General features: G+C 32.5%; 2 protein-coding genes and 2 long non-coding RNA genes across 4 annotated transcripts; 2 read left to right on the top strand and 2 right to left on the bottom strand.

Annotated features, from left to right (window-relative positions):
* Nucleotides 1–576: 576 nt before the first annotated feature.
* Nucleotides 577–2387, bottom strand: LOC141381550 (uncharacterized). Its single transcript, XR_012401696.1, has 3 exons — nucleotides 2279–2387; nucleotides 1351–1460; nucleotides 577–948 (listed from the first exon to the last, which is right to left on the bottom strand). It is a non-coding gene; the product is annotated as an uncharacterized lncRNA (long non-coding RNA).
* A 4151-nt stretch (nucleotides 2388–6538) lies between these two features.
* pwp1 (PWP1 homolog, endonuclein) lies at nucleotides 6539–18681 on the top strand. Its single transcript, NM_200292.1, is given in 15 exon segments — nucleotides 6539–6707; nucleotides 6801–6859; nucleotides 8057–8241; nucleotides 9733–9818; nucleotides 9913–10009; nucleotides 10868–10978; nucleotides 11528–11658; nucleotides 13497–13561; nucleotides 13931–14027; nucleotides 14188–14249; nucleotides 14365–14476; nucleotides 14547–14637; nucleotides 17779–17900; nucleotides 18044–18149; nucleotides 18223–18681. Coding segments are annotated over 15 exon segments (1473 nt in total). The 5' UTR covers nucleotides 6539–6641; the 3' UTR covers nucleotides 18306–18681.
* On the bottom strand, nucleotides 10973–20136 carry LOC137491496 (uncharacterized). Its single transcript, XR_011011407.2, has 3 exons — nucleotides 20080–20136; nucleotides 18884–18951; nucleotides 10973–11261 (listed from the first exon to the last, which is right to left on the bottom strand). It is a non-coding gene; the product is annotated as an uncharacterized lncRNA (long non-coding RNA).
* A 750-nt stretch (nucleotides 20137–20886) lies between these two features.
* Nucleotides 20887–24088, top strand: mrpl42 (mitochondrial ribosomal protein L42). The gene is made up of 5 exons (NM_001327819.1): nucleotides 20887–21010; nucleotides 21190–21250; nucleotides 23449–23533; nucleotides 23635–23798; nucleotides 23897–24088. Exons 1-5 carry the CDS (start codon nucleotides 20932–20934, stop codon nucleotides 23940–23942), a joined length of 435 nt encoding a protein of 144 aa, NP_001314748.1. The 5' UTR covers nucleotides 20887–20931; the 3' UTR covers nucleotides 23943–24088.
* The last annotated feature ends 584 nt before the right edge of the window (nucleotides 24089–24672 follow it).

The following is a 24672-nucleotide window of genomic DNA, read 5'->3' as shown; positions in this document are numbered from 1 at the left end:
TAAAAAAATGCTGCTGTAAAAAAAAAAAAAAAAAAAATCCTGCAAAAAAAAAAAAAAAAAAAAAAAATCCTGCAGAAAAAAAATCCTGCAGGAAAAAAATCCTGCAGAAAAAAAAAATCCTGCAGAAAAAAAAAAATCCTGCAGAAAAAAAAAAAAATCCTGCAGAAAAAAAAAAAAAATCCTGCAGAAAAAAAAATCCTGCAAAAAAAAAAAAAAAAAATTCCTGCAAAAAAAAATAAAAAGGTAGAAATAAAAGGGCAGGCAGTACAGCAGGGGGTGGAGCCTACAATAAAATACATAAACAGCCAGCCACAGCTCCATTCTCCAGACTGGTTGACAGGATGCTTTTCTGCACTTTTCAGCCTCCGTTGCTCCTGCTCAATGCAGATTGAAAATGATTATTAAAATGAGGTTTGTCAGACAAACTTTATCAAGATTGCCAAGCTAATCACCAAACTACTGGTTTAAGTTCACTTTACAGATGATTTATCTATTTTATCCTGAGAAGAAATTTAAACCATGAGAAAATACAATTTCTAGAAAAGTTGAGCTAGAAACCATGCAGACAAAAATATAACATTTAAACTTTTATTTTGCACAAACATCATAAATTACAGACAATGCATTCAACACAGATTGCTTAAAGCTTTGGGCCAGTGCAGCTCAACCACACTCCAGGATCCCTCCAACACAACACAATTTGCACGTCTCATAAATACAAAGACTTCGAAATGAGACATGCAAAATGTGCAGTGCTAGTGGAGGACACCATGAACGTAGTTCAGTAACACTTTAAACCAAAGAACGGGTCCAAGCTGATACCGTTGTACCGTCAGATACAAGAGTTTGTGGAGCAGCCAACATGGAGAAACAATCATGGAGAAATAAACAATTGGGAAAGTATCCTGGTTGTCCTGCATCCCTGGAGCTCAATGATCCAGACATCCACTGAAAAAACAAAGAGAAAACAGTGAGAATCACAACAGATTTCAGCATCAGTCAGGTTAATGTATACACATGCATGTAATAATGCTTTTAAATCCAAATAAAGCTAATAAACACACAACGCTTATTAAATTAATTAAATGCTATAATTATCAGGCTTAACAGCCCCCCAAAAACAGGTAAAGACACCAGTTTACTGGATGGTTAATTTTACAACTGGCCTAGACACTGAAAAAGGACTTGGATTTTTAAAACCCTAAAGAAAGTGCTCGAAAACAACTTACAAGGGCTGAATTTATACTAACAAATTAAGTTAAAGATGACTAAATCTCATTTGTTTGTATGATTAATGAAGATAGTCATATTGAGACTAAAGAAATGTCTCAAAGGCATAGAAAACCTTACCTCGTGCTCGCGTCTTCAAACAGACAATCTTCCAGCGTTTGCTCCGTGCAGGTGTCGGATATTAATCACATTGACAGCCAATGGCATTGCTGCATCTTAATTAGTCCCGCCTACTCAAGAAATGCTTCGGAAGTTATTCTTCTTCGGTTATACTGCATAACAGCATTAAAGGTGCATTATCGCCACCACGTGTGTATGTATATGTAAGAATAGGAACCAGAGCTTGTTTATTTCAAAAAATAAATAAATAAATAAACAGAGACAAATTGAATGAATTGAAAGAAGACAAATTGAATATATATGCTTATTAATTGAGCTTCTGGAAGTTTTTACTGCTCATGAAGTCACATGTTATTAAGGTCACATGTAAAAGTTTTATTGTTGGTCAGACCAAATATATCATATTTTGGTTTACAGACATTACTATGAAGAGTTTAGATGCAAAAATCTCTAAATGATGTCCGAAATCTTCCAATAAAATTTGTATTTTTCTGAAACTCCTGTATACATGTCCAGTAATAACCTTCATGGCAAAGCATACGTTCTTTTACTGGTCTTTAAAGTAAAATAACTTAACTTAAACAAAGGAAGTTGAGAAAAATGTTAATTTTGCTACAAATTTCAGAGTTTTTGCATCTGAAATCTTCATATGATCATTTACTACGCTTGACAGCCGGCTTGCTGATTATTTCGGTCAAATAAATGCTGATTTCACTGTTTATTAAATCTAAAGTATGCATTAAATGATTGTTCATACACATATGAACTGCTGTGAAGATAAAAATGTTAAACCGCTTACAATACAAGACCAAAAGCACTTAACAATCCCGTTAGCACGTTAAACAAGCAAAATAATCTTATTTTAATCATCATCATGCGTTATCATTATCATCATATACATCTATTAGCCCTTATTAGCTACTGTTACCTGACTTGCATGATTTCTGAGGCCTTTAGGTGACTGACAGCATGATTAGAGGCTTTGCAGAGAGCGTGGCTCATGTTTACATAGAATACCTTGAACTACGGAAGCCCTGAGGTGTTTTCCAGACAGCGATTAACCTTCGATTCTCGGCCGTTAAACTGTAAACCTGATATATCGCCTTTAAAACAGCTCATATTCATCATATTAAAGTCCCCTTTTGTATTACTCAGTCTTTGATTATATTTATAATCAGAATATTTAACAGTGGAGGCAATAGTTTCTCCAGAGAAAAGCGAAACTACGCTTCGTCTCCATGGAGACAGACGCCCAAAAGTAGCATCGATTAATATTTTAGTTTTATTTTCTATATTTATATCGACTTGATTATATATTATTGTTACTATTGTTGTAAGCAATAATGCTAATTATACATTAAAAGAAAGATTAATAACAAAATCAGCACATCCTTGCAGGATAAATTGCAAGATTATATTTTCATAAATGTTTTAAATGCCTATTTTGTAATGATATATATATATATATATATCGACTTTAAAGCAGTAGACAATTTTTATATCACCATTCAAATCTAATCTGAGTTTCTATTGAAGTTACAGCAGTGGTAAAATCTGTAAATCACAGCAAATTATATTCTATAAAAAAATTTAAAAATAGCTTTTAAAAATCTGTAAATAAAATAACTAATGCCAGGAAATGTAATCATGTAATGAAATACCATTTAATATTATAAAAAAATTAAAATATATATATTTATTTGACTTTAATGAACCGAGAGCAGTGGTGATTGTGCCCTCCTGTGGTGAACTCTAAGAATTACAGCACAGTAAATAAATAGTGTAAATAGTTCTAAATAGTTCTAAAACATCTAAAATCATTTATATATTAATAGCATAGTAATAGTATATAAAATAATAGTATATATTTAATATAATATAATACCAACTAACTGAACTAAAAAATATATATGAACTTGATTCTATTGAAGAGTGAACCAAGAGAAGTGGCTCCCTCCTGTGGTGAAATTTGCAAATTACAGCACAGCAAATCAATACAGTAAATAATTCATTCATTCATTCATTTATTTTCTTTTCGGCTTAGTGCCAGTATTAATCTGGGGTTGCCACAGTGGAATGAACTGGCAACTTATCCAGCATATGTTTTACGCAGCGGATGTTTTCCCTTCCAGCTGCAACCCATCTCTGGGAAACATCCATACACACTCATACACCACGGACAATTTAGCCTACCCAATTCACCTGTACCACATGTATTTGGACTGTGGAGGAAACCGAAGCACCCAGAGGAAACCCACGCAAACGCAGGGAGAACATGCACACAGAAACGCTAACTGACCCAGCTGAGGCTCGAACCAGCAACCTTCTTGCCGTGTGGCGACAGCACTACCAACTGCGCCACTGCGTCACCCCTAAATAATTCAAAATAGCAATTTAAGAAATCATTATTTTAAATAATATCAGGAAAAGTCATATAACAAACCAAACTAATTGAACACAAAGTATATATAATTGATTTCAGTGAATTTACAGCAGTGACGCCCTCCTGTGGTGAACTTATACAGCACAGAAAATCAATACCGTAAATAATTCAAATAACAACAAAAATAAAACAAACTAACTGAACTGAATAATCTCTGTACAAGTAATAGAATATAGCAAAAAATAAATATTATATATATATATATATATATATATATATATATATATATATATATATATATATATATATATATATATATATATATAAAAGTAAACAACATACAATTGACAACAAATGTAATTGATTGTAGTAAAGTTAGTGCAGTGCTCTCCTGTGGTGAAAACAGCAATTTAAATAAACAGCAATGTTTTACTACATCATATAGTTTAACCATAGTGTTTGTGGTAAAATATAGTGGTATTTGTGGTTAAGCAAATGACAAATCATAATATATCATTTCCATGTATAAACAAATGGCGAATCAGTTTGTCAGAAAATCACAGTTACAACACTACCACAACAAAGCATGATTGAATTTCCTAAGGGCAATCTAAAAACAAATAGGAAGATTTTTACTCACCTTCTTCCATTAATCTTTTCTGTGATCTAATAAAAAATAATAAAAGACATTTAAAAATGCTCCTTCAGCTTTTTGTTTGTTTTTTTAACATGTTTTGTTTATGCAATTTTGAATTTTTTTATATATGTGAAAGTACAGTTGAAGTCAGAATTATTAGCCCCCCTGAATTTTTAACGCCCCTGTTTATTTTTTTCACCAATTTCTGTTCAATGGAGGGAAGATTATTTCAGCACATTTCTAATCATAATAGTTTTAAAAACTTATTTCTAATAACTGATTTCTTTTATCTTTGTCATGATAAAAGTAAATAATATTTTACTAGATATTTTTCAAGACACTTCTATACAGCTTAAAGTGACATTTAAAGGCTTAACTAATTAGTAATTAGGTTAACTATGCAGGTTAGAGTACTTAGGTAAGTTATTGTATAATGATGGTTTGTTCTGTAGACTATTGAAAAAAAAATTGCTTAAAGGGGCTAATAATTTTGTCCCAAAAATTGTTTTTAAAAAATTAAGAACTGCTTTTATTCTAGCCGAAATAAAACAAATAAGACTTTCTCCAGAAGAAAAAATATTATCAGACATACTGTGAAAATTTCCTGAATCTGTTCAACATCATTTGGGAAATATTAAAAAAAGTTAAAAAACTTAAAAAAGGGGCTAATAATTCTGACTTCAACTGTAGTTCATTGCAAAAACACAGGAATAATAATATCCACGAGCAATATGATAGCGGCAAAGAGAAAATGAGAAAATAACAATAAAAACAAATGAACTAACTAACTTAATAAAACTAATAATATAATGAATACATGAACAATAAATAACCAAAATAAACAAATAATTAAATAATAAAGAATAAAATAAATAAATGATTACATAAACATAAACGCATTAAATAAAATATTAAATATAAAAAATCAATTATAATGTATTAATGACAACAATAAATAATGTCTAAATTAGAAAAATTTAACTGATAAAATAAATTAATATTAATATAACATAAACAATACATAAATAAAAATAAATAAAAAAATATAACAATAAAAGTTAACGATGAAAAAAAAATAGTGCAATGACATTAATAAAATGAATAAATAAATATTTATATAATATAAACAACACATAAATATAAATCAATAAATAATATAGGCTACTAACGATAAAAGTTATCTATGACTGTTATGATTAATAATATAAATAAATATTAATATAATATAAACAATTGCAGAAAAATAACTAAATAACAATATAATAATGAAAAAATTAATAAAATAAATAATTAAACATCTATATAGTATAAACAACACATAAATAAAAATGAATAATACAATAAAGATAAATGTAAACAATGTCTACATTTTTTAATAAAATTAATACATATATATTTAAATAATAGAAACAATACATAATTAAAATAATAAATTAATAAATAACAATATAAAAACAATCAATGTAAACAATGATTAAATTTGTAAAATTAAATTATTAAAATAAATAAAATAAATATTTATATATTATAAACAACACATAAAAATAAATAAATGAATAAACAAATAAATAAATAAATAACAATATAATATTATAAAGGTTAACTGACTAAATCTGTCAAATTAAATTAATAAAACAAATAATTAAACATGTATATAGTATAAACAATACATAAATACAAAATAAATAATATAACAATGATAACAATAAACAATGTCTTCGTTTTTCAAATGAAATTAATAAATATATACTTATATAATAGAAACAATACATAATTAAAATAATAAATAAATAAATTACAATTTAATAACAATAAAGGTTAACAATGACTAAATTTGTTAAATGAAATTATTAAAATAAATGAATTATATTATAATAATATATTAATAATATGATGACGATAAAAGTAAACATGACTAAATTTGTAAAAAGAAAATAATAAGTTAAATGTTCAAATACTTATTTGTATAAAATAAACAATACATAAATAAGAAAATTGCTGACATGTTCTGTTCTACCTTTTTCTTTAGGACAGTCAAAAATTACACCATGAAAAAATCCTCGTCGACATATAACATCAAGTCCTTCTTTAAAATGATAATTTTTTTTATAAAACATCTATAATTAATAAAATTTCTAATTAAAAATCACTTATTCCTTGTTTTGATTGACCGATGGCGTGACGTCATAGCTGTGCGCCGCAGTGACGACGGCAGCCTAGAGAATCCTCGTGTTGTGTCATTTTATCACTATAAACATACACAAATCAGTCATGAGCGCTCAAATAACGTGTGTCGGATGGGTGAAGCGTGGAGTCGCCAAAGAAACGCCGGATAAAGTAAGTGTCCTCCGCGATCGTGTTCAAACTGCATGTTTCTGTGGATCTGCACACGTGTTTGGGGTTTTAACGCGAATAAAATCATCATCACAGGTGGAGCTGAGCAAAGAAGAGCTGCAGCGCATCATTTCAGAGGCCAAAGAGGAGTTAAGGTGAGATTTATTAACTCAGACGCAAGGTAAACCCCAGTTAAAGTACAAGTCAAAATAAAACTAAATATATTGGTTTTGTTAGCTCACGTTGCTAGTTTTGTGCTTAACAATTCATCTGTGCATGTCATTAAGACAAAAAAAAAATACATAGTTTGCTGTCTTTAATTGAAATCTGCAAATGCACTTCCTGTTTGTTTTCAGTTAAATTCTCAGATTACATCAGTCTGACGTTTTGGGCGTGGCTAACATATTTAGCCACGCCCCTCCAGCTGTCAGTTGTGACAACAAACAGAAATGATAAGCAGGAGGAGTCTGTTAGGTTGTGAAAACTCCCCGAAAACCCTTTTACCTGATCTTTATGAATGAAATGCCTACTTTACAACATCCAATCAGCTTGCTGTAGAAAAACAAACCACACCCACTGGTTTTTCATTTAATATTCAGCTTCACAATACGGAAAAAAACGGTCGCAGCTTCCGGTTCATGTGGACTTTAAGGTAGAGGTCTGCATTCCCGTGGCTGTCCCGCGGGCGCCGCGGGACCCGACCAGATTTCTGTGGCGCGGTAATAAATTTCCGAATAAATCACGGGAGCGGTCGGTAACGGGTTTAATTTGGGACAGGAGCGGGCTGTCTAGCAATATCGCGGATATTGCTATACGAATGAGAGAGAGAGCTTTGCCTGTGTGTGTGTGCGCTTGTTGCTTGTGTGTGTGTATGTTAGTGCGCGCGCGCGCTAATGAGAGAGAGAGAGAGCTTTGCCTGTGTGTCTGCTTGGTGCTTGTGTGTGTGTTAGTGCGCGCACGCTTATGTGAGAGAGAGAGCTTTGTCAGTGTGTGTGTGTGTGCTTGGTTGTGTGTGTTTGTTTATACAGACAGCTTAGCTGTCTGGACTGTATAGCTGGGTGATTTTCGGTTTTGTTCTTCCCCGCTCTTTAGCGTGATCGGGCGGGTCGGGTAGCGGGACAACAAATTCTTAATATAAGCGGGAGCGGTCGGGTTCGGGCTAAAACCTGGCGGGTGCGGGCGGGAGCGGGATTCAAAATTTAGTCCCGCGCAGATCTCTACTTTAAGGTCCATGTGAAATCAAAATGTACAATGTTTATTTTGCTAGCGCATTATTGACCGTACATACAAACCAACTGGATCCAGTGTGATGATGTTTATATATTCAGAAGGGAAACTCTTGATATCTCCAGGGATCGAGATGAAGAGGAGGAGGAAGATGAGGCTGATGAAGGTGTGGTCAGTGGTCTGGATAGTAAAGAAGAGGCTTCAGCTCCTGCGACTGTTGAAGAAGGAATAAAAAAGAAAGAGGATGGAAATGAGGAAGACGATGAGCTTGCAGAGTATGACCTAGACAAGTATGATGAAGAGGACATCGGTATGTGAAGGACACTATTCAGAGTTATTTAATTCGTTTATCGAAACATCATCTTTAATGTTTTTAAACTGATTTTTAATCAAAGTATAAAAGTCACACAGTGAAAACTTTGATCTCTTAACTGATAGTGACTACGTTCGCGTGGACACCAATAATTCGATTTTAATGCGATAAAGACAATACTCTGGTTAAGAGTCCACCATGTAAACAGCGATTTTTGTATGCTGATTTTAGTCGCATTATTGAAGTGCATTACAGACGTGTAAACACCTTAATCGAATTATTACAGTCATGTAGGGCTTTTCACCACGTTCTGCGACAAGATAGTCCACACACACACACACACACACACACACACACACACACACGGCTGTTTGACACTGTTTGCACCTACCAAGTCAGGCACAGACACCTGCTTCGTGGAATGCAGAGGTTTTCTTTTCTTCCATTCAGCATGCGGTATGAACTTCCATTAAAACAACAGTCCTCCAGCAGTTCATTTGCATCCAATATCTCGTTTGTCAAGTGAAAAGTGAAAGTGCCAAACTGCAGTTAAAGTTGACAAATTAATAACGAAACACCCAAAATTACATGAAACTCTGGAGGAAATGCGAATAGTGCGGTGACGCAATGACGTTAATCTATAAAGTATGCGCTATAACATGTAAAACGGGATCATGAAAGGAACATTCATAAAGCAGCTCATGTAAACGCCTTGATCTTATTGTCTTACTTAGATTAAGGCAAATAATTCGATTTACTGATGTCCATGTAAACGTAGTCAGTGTTTGATGATAACTAATAGAGTTTGATAATAATAAAAACTAAGAGTATGGGGGCGGGACTGTCTGTTTTTCTGACCAATAGGGCGCAGCGTCTGGTTCTAGGAATTAAATATTCATTATTTTCTCCATTGAGAATCAGATTTTTTAAGAATAACTGAGAAATCATTTTGTAGCTGCATCTCCTGTCTCTGAAAAGCGATATTTGTCTTCGCCCACTGTGAATATATAAATACAATTAAAGTATAAATAAAATTATTATCCTTGTTTTTCCTTTTTCTTCATCACAGTATTTCCTTCAATACTTTTTTTTTCTGGAGAAAGTCTTATTGGTTTTATTTTTGCTAGCTGTTTCACTTTTTTTTCTTAAACCATTTTGACGTCAATATTATTAGCCCCGATATAAGCAATATTTGTAATATGTAATAATAATAATTATTAAAGACTAGTAATTAAAACTAATATGTTTAGAAATGTTTAAAATAACTTAAAATAACAACATCATAATACAATTTAAAAATATCAGTGCAATTCATGCAGGAAAAACTACATTACCCATAATGCCCTACAGAAAGTTCTACAAAAAAGTGATATTTGCCTCCGCCCACTACCAATTATTAATTTATATTTATTTTATATAAGTTTTATTTTATTTAAATAATATTAATATTGTATTTATATAATTTCTATATAATTCTATATTATTCAGCTACATCAAATCTTGGAGACAGTTTAGCAGGATTGACTGTCTTTGGCACCAATGAAGAGGATCCATACGTCACCATCAAAGACACCGTGAGACACACACACACACACACACTTTCTCTACTTTTATTTTGACTGTTTTCGGTGTATTGTGTCTGACCTGCGCCTGTGCTATTATTTGTAGGATCAGTACGAGCGTGAGGATTTTCAGATTAAACCCACTGATAACCTGATTTTGGCTGGGCGAGCTGAGAAAGAATGCTGCAATCTGGAGATTCATGGTAGCTTTTTATTTATTTATGAGGGGAATCATTAAAATATTGTTATCGTTTGAAAGTTTTGAGTGAGCTTTTTTATATTTTTTGGTTACGGATTTTTCATGATATTATGCAAAATGTCGATCAAAGACCGAAAAAGAGTTTTAAATGCATCAAAAAAGAACTGCAGGACTGCTTTTTATATTTTGATTCTTAATCTCACCATTGCAATTTTAATAAATCTTGTGATAAAAAATGAAAAATATGCAAGGCTTGTGTTTTACATTTTTACAGCAAAATAGACAAGAATTGAAGCAAATAATGTCAAACATTTTAAGAAGTTCCAAATTAGTCATATTAAACAACATAAAAAATGTCTGCAAAGTTCCTGGACCAGTTTATTTCCTGCACATTATGAATAATAATTAATTATAATAAATGCATTTTACAATTATTTACAGCAGACAGAATGTAAATTTGTGTAAATCTTATTGGATGCAGAAACCAGTTTTTGTGTCTTTAATCTTCTTGCTGAAGTAATAATAATAATAATAAATTAATTAATAAAGAAATTATTGTTGAATCACATTTAGAAAAAGCATTTGAGGAATAATGTTCACTTTCTCAACTTTTACAAATTCTTAATTGCATTTAAAGTGTTCTTTAATCTGTTTTGTGAAGCTGACCTCAAATAAAACAGTTAAAACATTTATTTTAAATTGTAATTTTAAGTAAACTTCCAAGAAAATATTTAATATTTATATAACATTTGTAATGTTTTTAACATTTTTTTTTTGTACATTCAGTTTTTTTGTGGATGTTCATTGATTTATTGACTGATTGTGTGTGTGTGTGTTTGTGTTTTTGTGTGTGTGTTTCCAGTGTATAATTCAGAAGAAGACTCTCTATATGTGCACCATGACATCCTGCTGCCCGCGTATCCCCTGTGTGTGGAGTGGCTGAACTTTGACCCAAACCCAGAAGAACAACAAGGTCAGCATTTCAATCAAACATGTATAAATATTTTGTATCTTAAGACAGCTTGAATTATTAAAAATGACAGTTCTTTTATATATGTATATATATATTATATATATTTCAACAGAATATTTTTGGTATTCATTATTTAAAAAGTATCTGTTTACATCATTACACAAATGCATTATTTTCCCTATGCTCTTCAATGACATGGGACTGACCTGTCAATCACATGAGCAATCCACCTATGGAAGCCACTCAATTCTCCGTGGACAAATTCAAGCCTCCGCCTACACACCTATGAGATCAAAATTATTAGCCCTGTAGTGAATAAATTGGTGACTAAATTTTCATAGTTTTTCTTCTTCGATATTTTCAGGATTATTCAGGATTATTTCTCAAAAATTTCAACTGATGTCAACTGTACATCATAACAGGGAAAAAAAGACTGTCAGAGCATCCCTTTCATGCTGAGTTGAAAACATGAACTATTGTTGGTCATCAGTGAATTACATATAATATAATAATATAATAAAGGACAGATGTTGATGTGTTGTTCATCAGGGAATTACGCAGCCGTGGGAAACATGACGCCTGTGATTGACGTTTGGGATCTAGATGTTGTCGACTGTTTAGAACCGGCTTTTTCACTCGGCAGCAAGAAAGAGAAAAAGAAGAAGAAGAAAGCCAAGAAGGTGAACAATGCTAAACTGAATTATCTTTACAATATCTGACGCTTAACATCATAATGTCATACAGAAAATGCTATTTTAACAACACAGTGTTTTTAATGTATTTATTCATATTGTTTTTTATGTCTTTATCATTTTAAATTTTGGCATTTAAGATTAGACTACATGAAAATAAGACATGTATTGAAATTGCATAATTAAACTATTTACCATATTTATTATTTTTCTTTTACAGTTTTTATAATTTTTAATTTTGGTATTTAAGATTAGACTACATGAAAATAAGTAATGTTATTTAATTTGCATACATATTTTTAATATTTACATATTTTGTGGCTTCTTTTGAAATACAGTTCTACTTTATTAGTTTGAAATGACTTTAGTTTTCATATTAATATTATTACAATTTTGTTGTATTTTTTGTAGCGTCTGGGAACTTTTGGCATATTCTTTTTCAGCATAACATAGTTTGGGACCCGCTAATTCTATTTTTAAATACTATTTACGATGTATAGTATGCGAATTGGGATGCAGCATTTATTTTTAACGGCCTCATCTTGTTTAAATGCTGTATTCAGTCAAGAGTGAACATTGCGCACGATTTCACACAATCCTTCATTTAAAGCTTCCCTGATTGACAGTACTTTTACAGCATGGAAAAGAAAAGGGCTATCTCGCATAGGAGATCTTTACATAGACAATCAATTTGCATCCTTTACACAGCTGAAGGATAAGTTTTCTCTCCCGCAGTCTCATTTCTTTCGCTATCTGCAAATTAGAAACTATGTAAAGGAAAATATCTCACAATTTATAAACAAACCAGAAAGTCATATTATTCAGAAACTTCTATCCTCAAACCCTCATACTAGACACCTAATATCAAGCTTTGTTCGTGTTTTTGAGGCTCCAATATGCACTAAGCACATAAAGATAGCTTGGGCCATGGATTTAAATGAAGAAGTGGCTGATGAGATCTGGGAAGAAGCCCTGTCGAGAATAAAAAATGCTTCAATAAATTTGAGACATAAATTAATTCAATTTAAAGTTTTACATCGCCTTCATTTCTCTAAAACTAGATTAAGTAAAATCTTTCCCTCTGTATCTCCTAAATGGGACAGATGTGGTAGAGCAGAGGGGACTTTGGCACATTTATTTTGGTTTTGTCCTGTTCTTTATGAGTTTTGGTCCAGCATCTTTGAGTTGTTTTCCAGTGCTTATGGAACCACTATCCAACCTGACTACAATTTGGCTATTTTTGGATATTCAAACATAATGGACACTTTTCCTTCAACCCAACAGCAAGCCCTGATGATTGGCATGATCACAGCTAAAAAGATGATCTAACTTCATTGGAAGTCTCCAAAGGCTCCATGTTTTAAGAGATGGTTGAATGAGCTGCTTTATGTCATTCAAATGGAGCGACTAGGTCTTGCAACTTCACAGAAAAAAGCTGAAACCACACGGGGACCTATTTTAAGAATCTTGGGAATCTAGCATTTTATATTCATGACACTGACTTTGTAGAAATGTGAATACTGTCATCCTTTTTAAATTTGTTTATGCTACATATGTCATGTGTATATTTATGTATATTTTGATAACTGAGATGATTCCTTTTTTTTTTTTGAGGGGGTGGGATGGGGCTAATGTTAATTATTTTGTATTGTATTTATTATTATTATTATTTTATTATTATTGGTATTGTACTGTGTTTGTTAAAAATCTGATAAAAATGGTAAATAAAACAAAATATTACAAGAGTGAACATTGGGCTGTGATTCTCAGGAATTTGTTGTGAGTTTGTTGTGTTCAGTAGTGTAATTATTTTCTTGCTTTCTCAGGCTGCAGAGCCCATTGAAGGCCACACAGATGCTGTGCTGGACCTGTCCTGGAACAGACTGGTCAGGTGAGGCGTCCGAGGCGCATTGTCATGAGCACTATTTGACTCTTAAATTTCAAGTTAAATAAATGAAAACACACACAAAATAATTTGCCCACAAAATAAAATTAACCCACAGTGGTAATGAGCTATGATGCAATTCAGCGGCAGCCTGTCATAACATACAAGTCTTGAGAAAGTTCCAGAAAATACAGTCCAATAGACCTTGGTTCCGACCAAGCATAACACATCAGAGGTTGATTATATTGCTATGAGAGTTTCCAGTTTGTAATGTTAGGTGTATGTGCACAAATTAACATTAAACTTAAAGACCAGGGCTATTAAAAGTCTTCTGTTAACAGCATGTTGAAATCTGATGGAGTGTTTTTGGGTCAGGAATGTTCTAGCGAGCGCGTCTGCGGATGAGACGGTGATACTGTGGGATCTGGAGAAAGGCAAACCAGCGGCAACACTCGCCAAACACACTGATAAGGTACAATTTGTTTAGTTTGTTCAGGCTGATTGTTGTTATCTTGTCTTTTTGTGTAATAATTATGGTCATGTAGTTTTTATTTAACTCATTTTAGTACATCAAGTGAATGGAAAACAGGCTTTTGTATGCTAGTTTTTGTATCACTAATTTTGTATTTCAGGTTCAGACGCTGAAGTTCCACCCATTTGAGGCTCAAACTCTCATCAGTGGATCATTTGACAAGTAGGACATGATTTAGAATGTTGTTTAACCAATCAAAGAGCAGCAGGGGCAGAGTCTGACAAATCAGTGCACTGCAGGGACTAATTCTGACCAATCAGAGTGCTTTGTGCCTCAGGTCTGTGATCCTGTACGATTGTCGCAGTCCAGATGACAGCCACCGGATCTGGCGCTTCAGTGGTCAAGTTGAGAGAGTTACCTGGGACCATTTCTCTCCATGTAACTTCCTGGTGAGCGGCTCAACTATTTATTTCATATGGACTTAGGTAATGATGAATAATTAACAATGTGCATTTGCAGGCGAGTACAGAAGACGGCTTCATTTATTGTCTGGACGCTCGATCTGATAAACCCGTGTTCACACTGAGAGCTCATGATGGAGAGGTGTCAGGTCTGTACCATACCTGTCAACATTGGTATGTGAAAATAAGGGATATGCCCACCATAATAAGGGATTCCCCCGACCCCCTCTAAAAAATCACATGTTTTATTATTATTATTATGTACAAAAGAAAAAATAAATAGTGTAGATCAGCAGCAAATAAATTAGCAAACAGTTCAGCTTATTAAAATGAATAGCTATTATAATGAAATAGAATCAAATCTCATTAGCCGTTTCTTCACTGTATAACGTACACATTCTGATTAAAGAGCAACGAATGAATGATTTATTTAGATTTTTTTCATTTTATTACATTAAATAACAGGTGTCACTTTAAAAATGCACACATCTAACATTGAAATGAAAGCATTCGACTGCTTTCCTAACTGTTTATGCTCATTTAGGACGAAATTACTTGTGTTAAAAAAAAAACAACTCACCAAGATCAACATCTTTCAAAATAATTAAAATAAAATAATAAAACTTTTAATTAATTTAAACATAAATAAAAATCAAAACTAAAAATGTTTTAGGTTTAAAGGTCTATTAATACCATAACAACTATTAAGTACTTAAAGAATTATTATTGCATCTTTTAATTAAGTTTTAAAATAAACGATTGAAAGTATTAAAATAAACAATAAAGATTCACATATAAAACAAATGTCAAATATTTGATATAAATCAAGAAGAGAGAAACATTAAATAGAAACCAGAAAATAAATATTAATTATATTGGAGTATTATTCATTAATTTATTCATTTTCTTTTCGATTTAGCTTAAAAATAGTGTAGATCAGCAGCAAATAAATTAGCAAACAGTTCAGCTTATTAAAATGAATAGCTATTATAATGAAATAGAGTCAAATCTCATTAGCCGTTTCTTCACTGTATAACGTACACATTCTGATTAAAGAGCAACGAATTAATGATTTATTTAGATTTTTTTCATTTAATTACATTAAATAACAGGTGTCACTTTAAAAATGCACACATCTAACATTGAAATGAACATTCTGCTTTCCTAACTGTTTATGCTCATTTGTGTTTAAAAAAAAAAAAAAACAACTCACCAAGATCAACATCTTTAGATATTAATATTATTAATTATGTGTATATGTCTGTTTAAAGACGCACCCAAAACCCAGACTTTTGCTCTGCTTCAAATCACGAGTACAGAATCCGTTTGGGAAACAGCGTCTAATTATCAATATGTAGCGCGTCAGCTGACAGTCACGCCCTGCTATATGACTGTTTTGAGGATCGCATAAGAACGGGAGACGACACCTGTAATGATAATGAAGGAAAATGCGCCGTTTTTATGTTTATTTCAACGTGTTTTCATGCCTAAACAAAGCGAAAGCACAGAACAGATCCACATTTAAGAGCAAGGGGGCTGCCTCTTACGGTTCGGCAGTATGGGTTGCGTATAGGGAGGCTCGACTCTTTAATGTTTGTTTGCCACCCTTCAGAGAAAGACTGAAAATACAGGAGAAATACGGGGAAATACCTTTACTGGATCATAGCGGGATAGAACTGTAAAATACGGGAGAATCCCAGGAAAAACGGGAGGGTTGACGTGTATGGTCTATACACTAAATCTAAAATCAAATCTAAATCAAAAATACTAAAGTAAAATATTAAATAAAATGTCAGCTTTATTATTTCTGTTGCCATTTCTCATTCTCATTTAGATTAAGTTTACATACTAAAATAAACTAAACTAAGTAAATGTAACTGAAACTCATAATTTTAATAAAACAATAAAAAGTTACACAGATGGAAAAAAATTATTACAATTAAAAAATAAAAATTTTAATTAAAACATAAATAAAAATCAAAACTAAAAATGTTTTATCAAGTTTAAAGGTCTATTAATACCAAAACAACTTTTACAAATATTAACTGAGTTACTTTTTTATTTGTGCATTTTAAATTATTATTCTAGTTCAAGTAATTAAATAAATATTATTGCATCTTTTAATTAAGTTTTAAAATAAACGATTGAAAGTATTAAAATAAACAATAAAGATTCACATATAAAACAAATGTCAATTATTTGATATAAATCAAGAAGAGAGAAACATTAAATAGAAACCAGAAAATAAATATTCATTATATTGGAGTATTATTCATTAATTTATTCATTTTCTTTTCGATTTAGTCCCTTTATTTATCAGGGGTCGCCACAGCGGATGCCCTTCAAGTTGCAACACATCGCTGGGAAACATCCATACACACTCATTTACACACATACACTACAGACAGTTTAGCTTACCCAATTCACCTACAGCCATGTCTTTGGACTGTGGGGGAAACCGGAGCACCTGGAGGAAACCTACGCCAGCACGTGGAGAACATGCAAACTCCACACAGAAATGCCAACTGACCCAGTTGAGGCTCAAACCAGTGACCTTCTTGCTGTGGGGCGATTGTGCTACCCACTGTCACTGTAACCAGCTGGGTCACTAGTTCAAACTTCGGCTCAGTTGGCGTTTCTGTGTGGAGTTTGCATGTTCTCCCTGCCTTCGCGTGGGTTTCCTCCAGGTGCTCCGGTTTCCCCCACAGTCCAAAGACATGCAGTACAGGTGAATTGGGTAGGCTAAATTGTTCGTAGTGTGTGTGTGTGTGTGTGTGTGAATAAGTGTGTGGATATTTCCCAGAGATGGGTTGCGGCTGGAAGGGCATCCGCTGCGTAAAAACTTGCTGGATAAGTTGGCGGTTCATTTCGCAGTGGCAACCCCGGATTAATAAAGGGACTAAGCCGACTAGAAAATGAATGAATAACATGCCTGAGAAAATCTTTTTAAAATTAAATATAAAAAGCTAATAATATTTTTTTTCCCTGAAATAACAAACTAAAAATGAAATAAAAAAAAATGTTAAAATACCTACAGTATTTAAAATGTGAAATTAGATGTGTGTGTGAATAGTTTTACTATTTTAGTATAATAATTATACTATTTTTAAAATAAATATTTAAAATAAAATATATTTATATATTTTTTTTATTTAGTTTAATTTGCTGAACTTAATTCCTGTAAAAAAATTAATTAAAGTATTTAAAGAAAAGTAAAGAAACGAAATCCAGAGCTTTCCCAAATTAAAACAGAAACATGAAATGCTGAACACTGTGACGCTGATCTGCAGGAATGGACCTGAGCAGTCAGATCCGCGGCTGTCTGGTCACATGTTCAGCTGACAAACATGTGAAAATCTGGGACATTCTGGGAAACAAACCCAACCTGATCCACTCCAGAGACATGAAGATGGTGAGTAGCTCCAGCACACACACAGTTTGACTAATTTCTGGGCTTTTTTGTCATTAGAGGCTGGTTATATTCACACACTGCTGCCACATATCTGTGTTAAACCCATTATACACGAGTTTCCCTTTAATATGTGTGTGTGTCAGGGTGTGTTATTCTGTGGCTCCTGCTGTCCGGATCTGCCATTCGTCTATGCGTTTGGAGGACAAAGGGAAGGACTGCGTGTCTGGGACATCAGCGATGTGGCTGCCGGTATGAATCTCCAGCAGTCTATCTGTGTGTGTAGATACGGTGGTTTGTTGCTAATAACTGGTTTCATTTTTAGTTGCGGAGGTTTTCGGCAGCCGGGAGCGATTGGTGGCTAACACAGTGTCTGGAGCATCCAGCAGTGACATGGATGTCTCTTAATCATCAACAAACCAACAACAATACACTGAATTACTGAAGACTGAGAATCACAGGCCACTGCTTCATAATCAATGACGTGAACAGCAGAAGTCCTGATTTATCAGATGGAGTGTGATGGCAGGTTTCTCACTATGTTTATTTGATATATGAATAGTGTATATATCAAATGTCTGACACCGAACACACAGTGCTATCCTTAAAGAGGGAATGTATGTCTTTTCTAAGCTTACAGGTTGCAACTTGCTCTCCATATTTCCTCTTTTTAGGAAGTGTATAAAGATTTGCGATTAATTCTTATGCTGATTTTCCATGTCTGGGAGTGTGGAATTGCTGTTGTTTTAGAAATGGCAGTAAATAAAACGATGGATTACACAGATTATGGTCTTGTTTTGTATTCAGGAATGCTTATTAATGAATTTAAGTCATCATTAATTATTTTTTGATTGTTTGTTTTACTCGTTTATGTTTTTACATGTATAAAATGTATTTTTAAGTGTCAGTTTTAGTTATTTTAGCACATCAACTTTAAAAAGTATAACTTTCTGTTGTGAGAACAACAGAATTTCATCGTTTCTTACCTGACGGTAACTCTCCGACCCTTCAGTAACTTTCACTCACTTCAGCATTGGAAAACATGTATATCCACCTATAAAAGATAAATAAATAAATGTATAAAACTGACATTATAAAAATAAACATTATATAAAACAAAGTTAAACTTTTGTAAAAATTAACCATTTGTATTTTAATATTTCAATATACAGTTGAAGTCAGAATTATTAGCCCCCCCTATTTATTTTTTTCCATGTTTTCTGTTTAACAGAGCAGATTTTCTCAACACATTTCTAATCATAATAGTTTTAATAACTCATCTCTAATAACTGATTTATTTTATCTTTGCCATGATGACAGTAAATAATATTTGACTAGATATTTTTCAAGACACTTGTATATAGCTTAAAGTGACATTTAAAGGCTTAACTAGGCAGGTTAGGGTAATTAGGCAAGTTATTGTACAACGATGGTTTGTTCTGTAGACTATCGGAAAAAAATAGCCTTAAAAGGCTAATAATTTTGTCCTTAAAATGGTGTTTAAAAAATTAAAAACTGATTTTATTCCAGCCAAAATAAAACAAATCAGACTTTCTCCAGAAGAAAAAATATTATCAGACACACTGTGAAAATTTCTTTGCTCTGTTAAACATCATTTAGGAAATATTTTTAAAAGAAACTCAAAGGGGGGCTAATAATTCTGACTTTAGCTGTAAATATTTGTGGCATATTGATTACAATTTGTTTATAACCACAGTTTATAACAATTAACACGATTATTTTTTATTATTAAATTAACAAAAACTTTAAACCAATATGTTTTTGTGGTAACCACAGTTTCACTTAATGGTTGCAATGGTTAACATATTTTGACTTGGTCAGTAATAACTTATACAGTAAAGGCACATTTTCATAAGGGAAGTTTGTGTTGGCACCTTAATTCCTGTTTTTTTTTATCCCAATGTTTAAGACACATGTAATAATTAAATCGTTTCCCATAACATTTAAGGTTGTTATGACTTTTTTCTGATACAACTAATGTAAATATTACTTATCAATGACCCGCTGGTATTGTTATTTGGACTCGTTTATTTTGTCCGCATTTCACGTAATGTGGAGCTCATTTGAGATGGCAAAAAGACATTTTACACTACGAATGCTTTAATCCAGGTGAAAATAATAAAATATGTCGAAAAATATATATTTTATACAGTGAACTTACCTGACGCCGTTACAACGTTTGGTTCCCACCTGCTTCCAGCAGACGCGAGTCGCGAATGCTAGGAGTCGATTCCTAAAAGATTCGATTTGTTGAATCTGAACTACAAATTTTGGAATATTATGCGGCGAAACACGCACATCTGACATTATTATTTTAGTGTTGATAATGTTTACAGTGCACCTGCATTTTAAACATCCTTGGTTTTTATATATATAAATTTAGTCTATTTACTACAGATTAAGTTTAAGAAGAATGAATCAAAAATGAATCGGGGATTCAACTCCGTTGATTACGAAGCAGAAATCAGAATCGATCATTTTAATTAGATTTGCCCCTCAGTGTGGAAGGTTTTATAAATTACATATGTTCAGTGTTTTTAACGTGTTTTGCTTATAACACAAATAAGATTTGTTCTATATGACTTTAAATCCTTAAACAGACACACTAAAATATTTACTTATTTTTTTATAAACTGATTTATATTAGTTATAATTTTATACATTTGTATTTATTAGTAGCATTCATTTTATTTATTTGTTTGATAACATAGACTTATACTGTGGTTTCAAATGGTTCTGACAGCTCTGCCTGTCCCCACCCGGAGGAATAATTGTGTAGCGCAATGGATTAAACGCGTGTAAAAGTCACTCAAATTCCTGGGTTTATTAGAAGTCACCTTGCAAGATAATTTAATTTATAAACAAACGCGTGAACAGAAAAACAACACACAGAATACAAACACATATTAATACAACGCTGCAGACCGAAAGCATGTGTGTTCGTATTTTTCGCACATCCGGTTTTTAACATTTATTTCCGTTCTACATAATATTGGTACTGTTAGCAGTAAGCATGGCGTCGGGTCACATCAGCAGACTAGCAAACCTGTTTACCTCAGTCAACCCCAGTAAACATTTAAAACCCTTCAGAGGTGAGCTGTCATAATACTCTTTATATTCTGAAATCATTTGTTATGCAGCTACTGTACATGTGTGTAATCAGGTGCACTTGAGTAAACGACTGCCCTACTGTATAACCTACAGGGACATTATCTGACTGCATTGACTGTTTTGTTTACTGTTTGTGTTTGTTTTCTGCCAATTTTATCAGGATTATTTTTGTCATCTGTCAGCAAATCTACTGTTGGAGGATCATCCATTCACGACGACAGGTCAGTGCTGCACAGACACTTTACACATGAGTATATAGGACGTGTTTATATATTGTAATTTAAGTTTCTATCTTAATTTAAATGTGCACTTCATTTGATAAGCACAAAGAAAGGCTGACGTATAGAATTGAGGTAAAGTTGGTTTTATATTCACACATTCAAACTTTCTCCGTAATGATATAATTTCACAGAAACATTCTTTGCAAATTGTAAATAGTGAAATCATATTAGCTCATTTACCCGCGCTGGAGCTTATCAGTATAAATGTCCCACTTTTTCATCTATTTTTTTATCTGAACAATTTTTTTATATCTGGGAAAGGCAATTTGGGAGGCTGTAATGTTTTACTGAAGGTCTGTTATGTAAGTTTTATTTATTTTTTATGTAAATTTGAGTATCAGTGATGGGTAAAATTGACCCCATTTCGGTTCTAGTGTTAAATCGCTGATATAATTTCTATTTTGCCCTCATTACTCTTAATTATTTTAACTATTATATATATCATCAGATCAGATATGACCTATTTATATTATTTTTGTTTTGATTTCTGTAGTTTTTTTTCCTTTTATTGGTACCATTGTAAATAATCTAATAAATGGTGTTTTCTAAATTGATCTCCCTGTTATACAATAAATGATAAAAAGGTAACACTTTACAATAAGGTTCATAAGTTAATGCATTTACTAACATTAACTAATCATGAACAACACATGTACAGCATCTATTAATCATAATTGAACATTTACTAATGCATTATTAACATCCAAACTCATGCTTGTTAACACTAGTTAATGCACCATGAGTTAACATGAACTAACAATGAACAACTGTGTTTTCATTAACTAACGGTCACTAGCATGAACAAATACTGTAGTAAATGTATTGTTTATTGTTTGTTCATGTTAGTAAATGCATTAAGTAACATTAACTAATGAACCTTATTGTAAAGTGTGACCAAAAAACAAAAAAAATTATATTTGGTTCTCGCATTCACAAAGGTGTAAACAATCATGATAACTACTGAACACTCTGATCGTTCTGTGGTTATGATGACCATCCGACAAACTAATCCAGATAACAATAGTGCTTAAAATCTAATTAAATCTCATAATTAATTATAAAATGAGGTGTGTAACTCTAAAAAGGTCCATATTTTGAGAAAAAAAGAACCACCCCTGAACTACGAGCCTGAACTGTACACTTATTTTGGTACTGTTACTACCCAAAAAAATATATATATTTTGGGGTAACTTTTGCAAATTTGTGATGAGTTTTTATATTCCAGTTTTTCTTTGTTTTGGGAAAATGTGTTGTTTGCTTTTATTGATACAGAGACAAGTATCAGTGATGGGTAAAATTGACCCCATGGCGGTTCTAGTGTTAAATCGCTGATATAATTTCTATTTTACCCTCATTACTCTTAATTATTTTAACTATTATATCTATCATCAGATCAGATATGACATATTGATGTTATTTTTGTTTTGATTTCTGTTGTTTTTTCCTTTTATTATTACCATTGTAAATAATCTAATAAATGGTGTTTTCTAAATGCATCTTCCTGTTATACAATAAATGATTTAAAAAATATGTGTTATTTGGTTCTCGCATTCACAGAGGCGTAAACTATCAGGATAACTACTGAACATTCTGATCATAAGTTTTTACGCTTTAAAGAAGCTTGTCAGAACGTTCCAGGTATTACTGTTGTTGTAATTGTGTTATTGAGCATCAGTAACACACTGCAAAACTTACTTAGAAATATAGTTTTGTTTTGTTTTTTTGGAAATAATGCATTAGAATTAAGCAAGTTTTTGTGGTAAAACAAGCAAATTAATATGATTTAAAGCTGAAAACCAAAAGATTACTTTGCTTCCTCCATTGGCAGATTATTTTGCTTCTTTTAAGGAAAAACGGACTTAATTTGTACATATTATTTCTGAAAACAACACATTATTTCACTTGTCAATAAGAATTTTTAGATATTAGAAACAAGACATTTCCCAGAGACAGGTTGGGAGGGCATCCGCTATGTAAAAAATGTGCTGGATGGGTTGGCGGTTCATTCCGCTGTGGCGACCATGGATTAATAAAGGGACTAAGCTGACAAGAAAATAATTGAGAAACAAGACAAAAACTCAGCGTATGTGTAATGCATAAATATGCGTGCATTAAAATGTGTTGCTTCTTTAATATAGCAATGTGGAAATCGCCGTGACATCTGATGGAAACACAATAGTATGTTTTCATCCAGCAGATGACGTTCCCTATGAGCTCACGCAGGTGCGTGTGTAAACTTATTTAACTTTAAATGCATTAATCTTCATGCATGTGCAGAATTATGTGAAAGTCTTCACACTGATGTTTGTGCTTTGTTGGTTTAGCCTATCGTCAGACCAGACGCCATCAGCGGTCATGCAGAAACACATGAACAAGTGCTCAAAGACAGACTCGGTAAAGCTGTTCTAGCAGACAAAAAGGCTCCGACTATTGAAGAGCTCAGTAAGATGTTTTACACAACCAAACACCGCTGGTACCCTGTCGGACAGTAAGTTTTCAGTCTGTACAATACAAAAATATAATCGTTTCGCTCTGTTACAAGTGATGTGCTGATTAAATGGTTTGTGTTTTCTCTTTCTCTGACAGATTTCACAACAGACGCAGGAAACTAAATCCACCCAAAGACCGATAGATCTGGATTTGTTTGTGTTTTCTGTATTCTTGTGCATGCACTGACTCAATAAATCCTTTGTTTAGCTGTTGCTGCAGATATTTGTGTCATATAATTTGTTAATGATCAATTAAACACCATTAAAATAAGCATTCAATATTTAAAAACAGAAATCAATGATATTTTTAATCTTCATATTCCTGGATCATTTAAAGTACTTTATCTAGAAGATACTCCTATTAATCTTAAAAAGGAAGGTAGATGTCTATTTAAGATATTTTTTGGCAACAAGAAAAATTGCTATAACTGGAAATGGTATAAGAAGAGCCACCAACTATAGATGAATGGTTCAAAATTAAAGCAGAAGTTAAATTTTCCCAGAGAAGGGTTGCGGCTGAAAAAGCATCCGCTGTGTAAAAAACGTGCATTTAATATTTAAAAACAGAAATGGTGCACTCCGCCATCGATGATATTTTTGATCTTCATATTCCTGGATCATTTGAAGTACTTTATCTAGAAGATACTCCTAATAATCTTAAATAGGGAGGTGTTGTAAAAAAAAATAAATGAGTGAAAAGAAGAGAGAACCCAGTCCAGGAGACTCGAAACAAGCAGAATTCCTTTATTGAGACGTGTTGGTTAATCTGCTGTGTCTGCAAGAGCCTACTAGAGGTCCGCAGTCTGCAAGCTCTATCAAGAGTCTGTCACAAGTCTCTCGCAAGTCTGAATTAAGACAAAGATTTCATGTCTA

The sequence above is a fragment of the Danio rerio genome, chromosome 4 (assembly GCF_049306965.1).
Source record: "Danio rerio strain Tuebingen ecotype United States chromosome 4, GRCz12tu, whole genome shotgun sequence".
Lineage (NCBI taxonomy): Eukaryota > Metazoa > Chordata > Actinopteri > Cypriniformes > Danionidae > Danio > Danio rerio.
The sequence above is the reverse complement of the archived record's forward strand: the minus strand, read 5'-3'. Positions and strand labels throughout refer to the sequence as shown.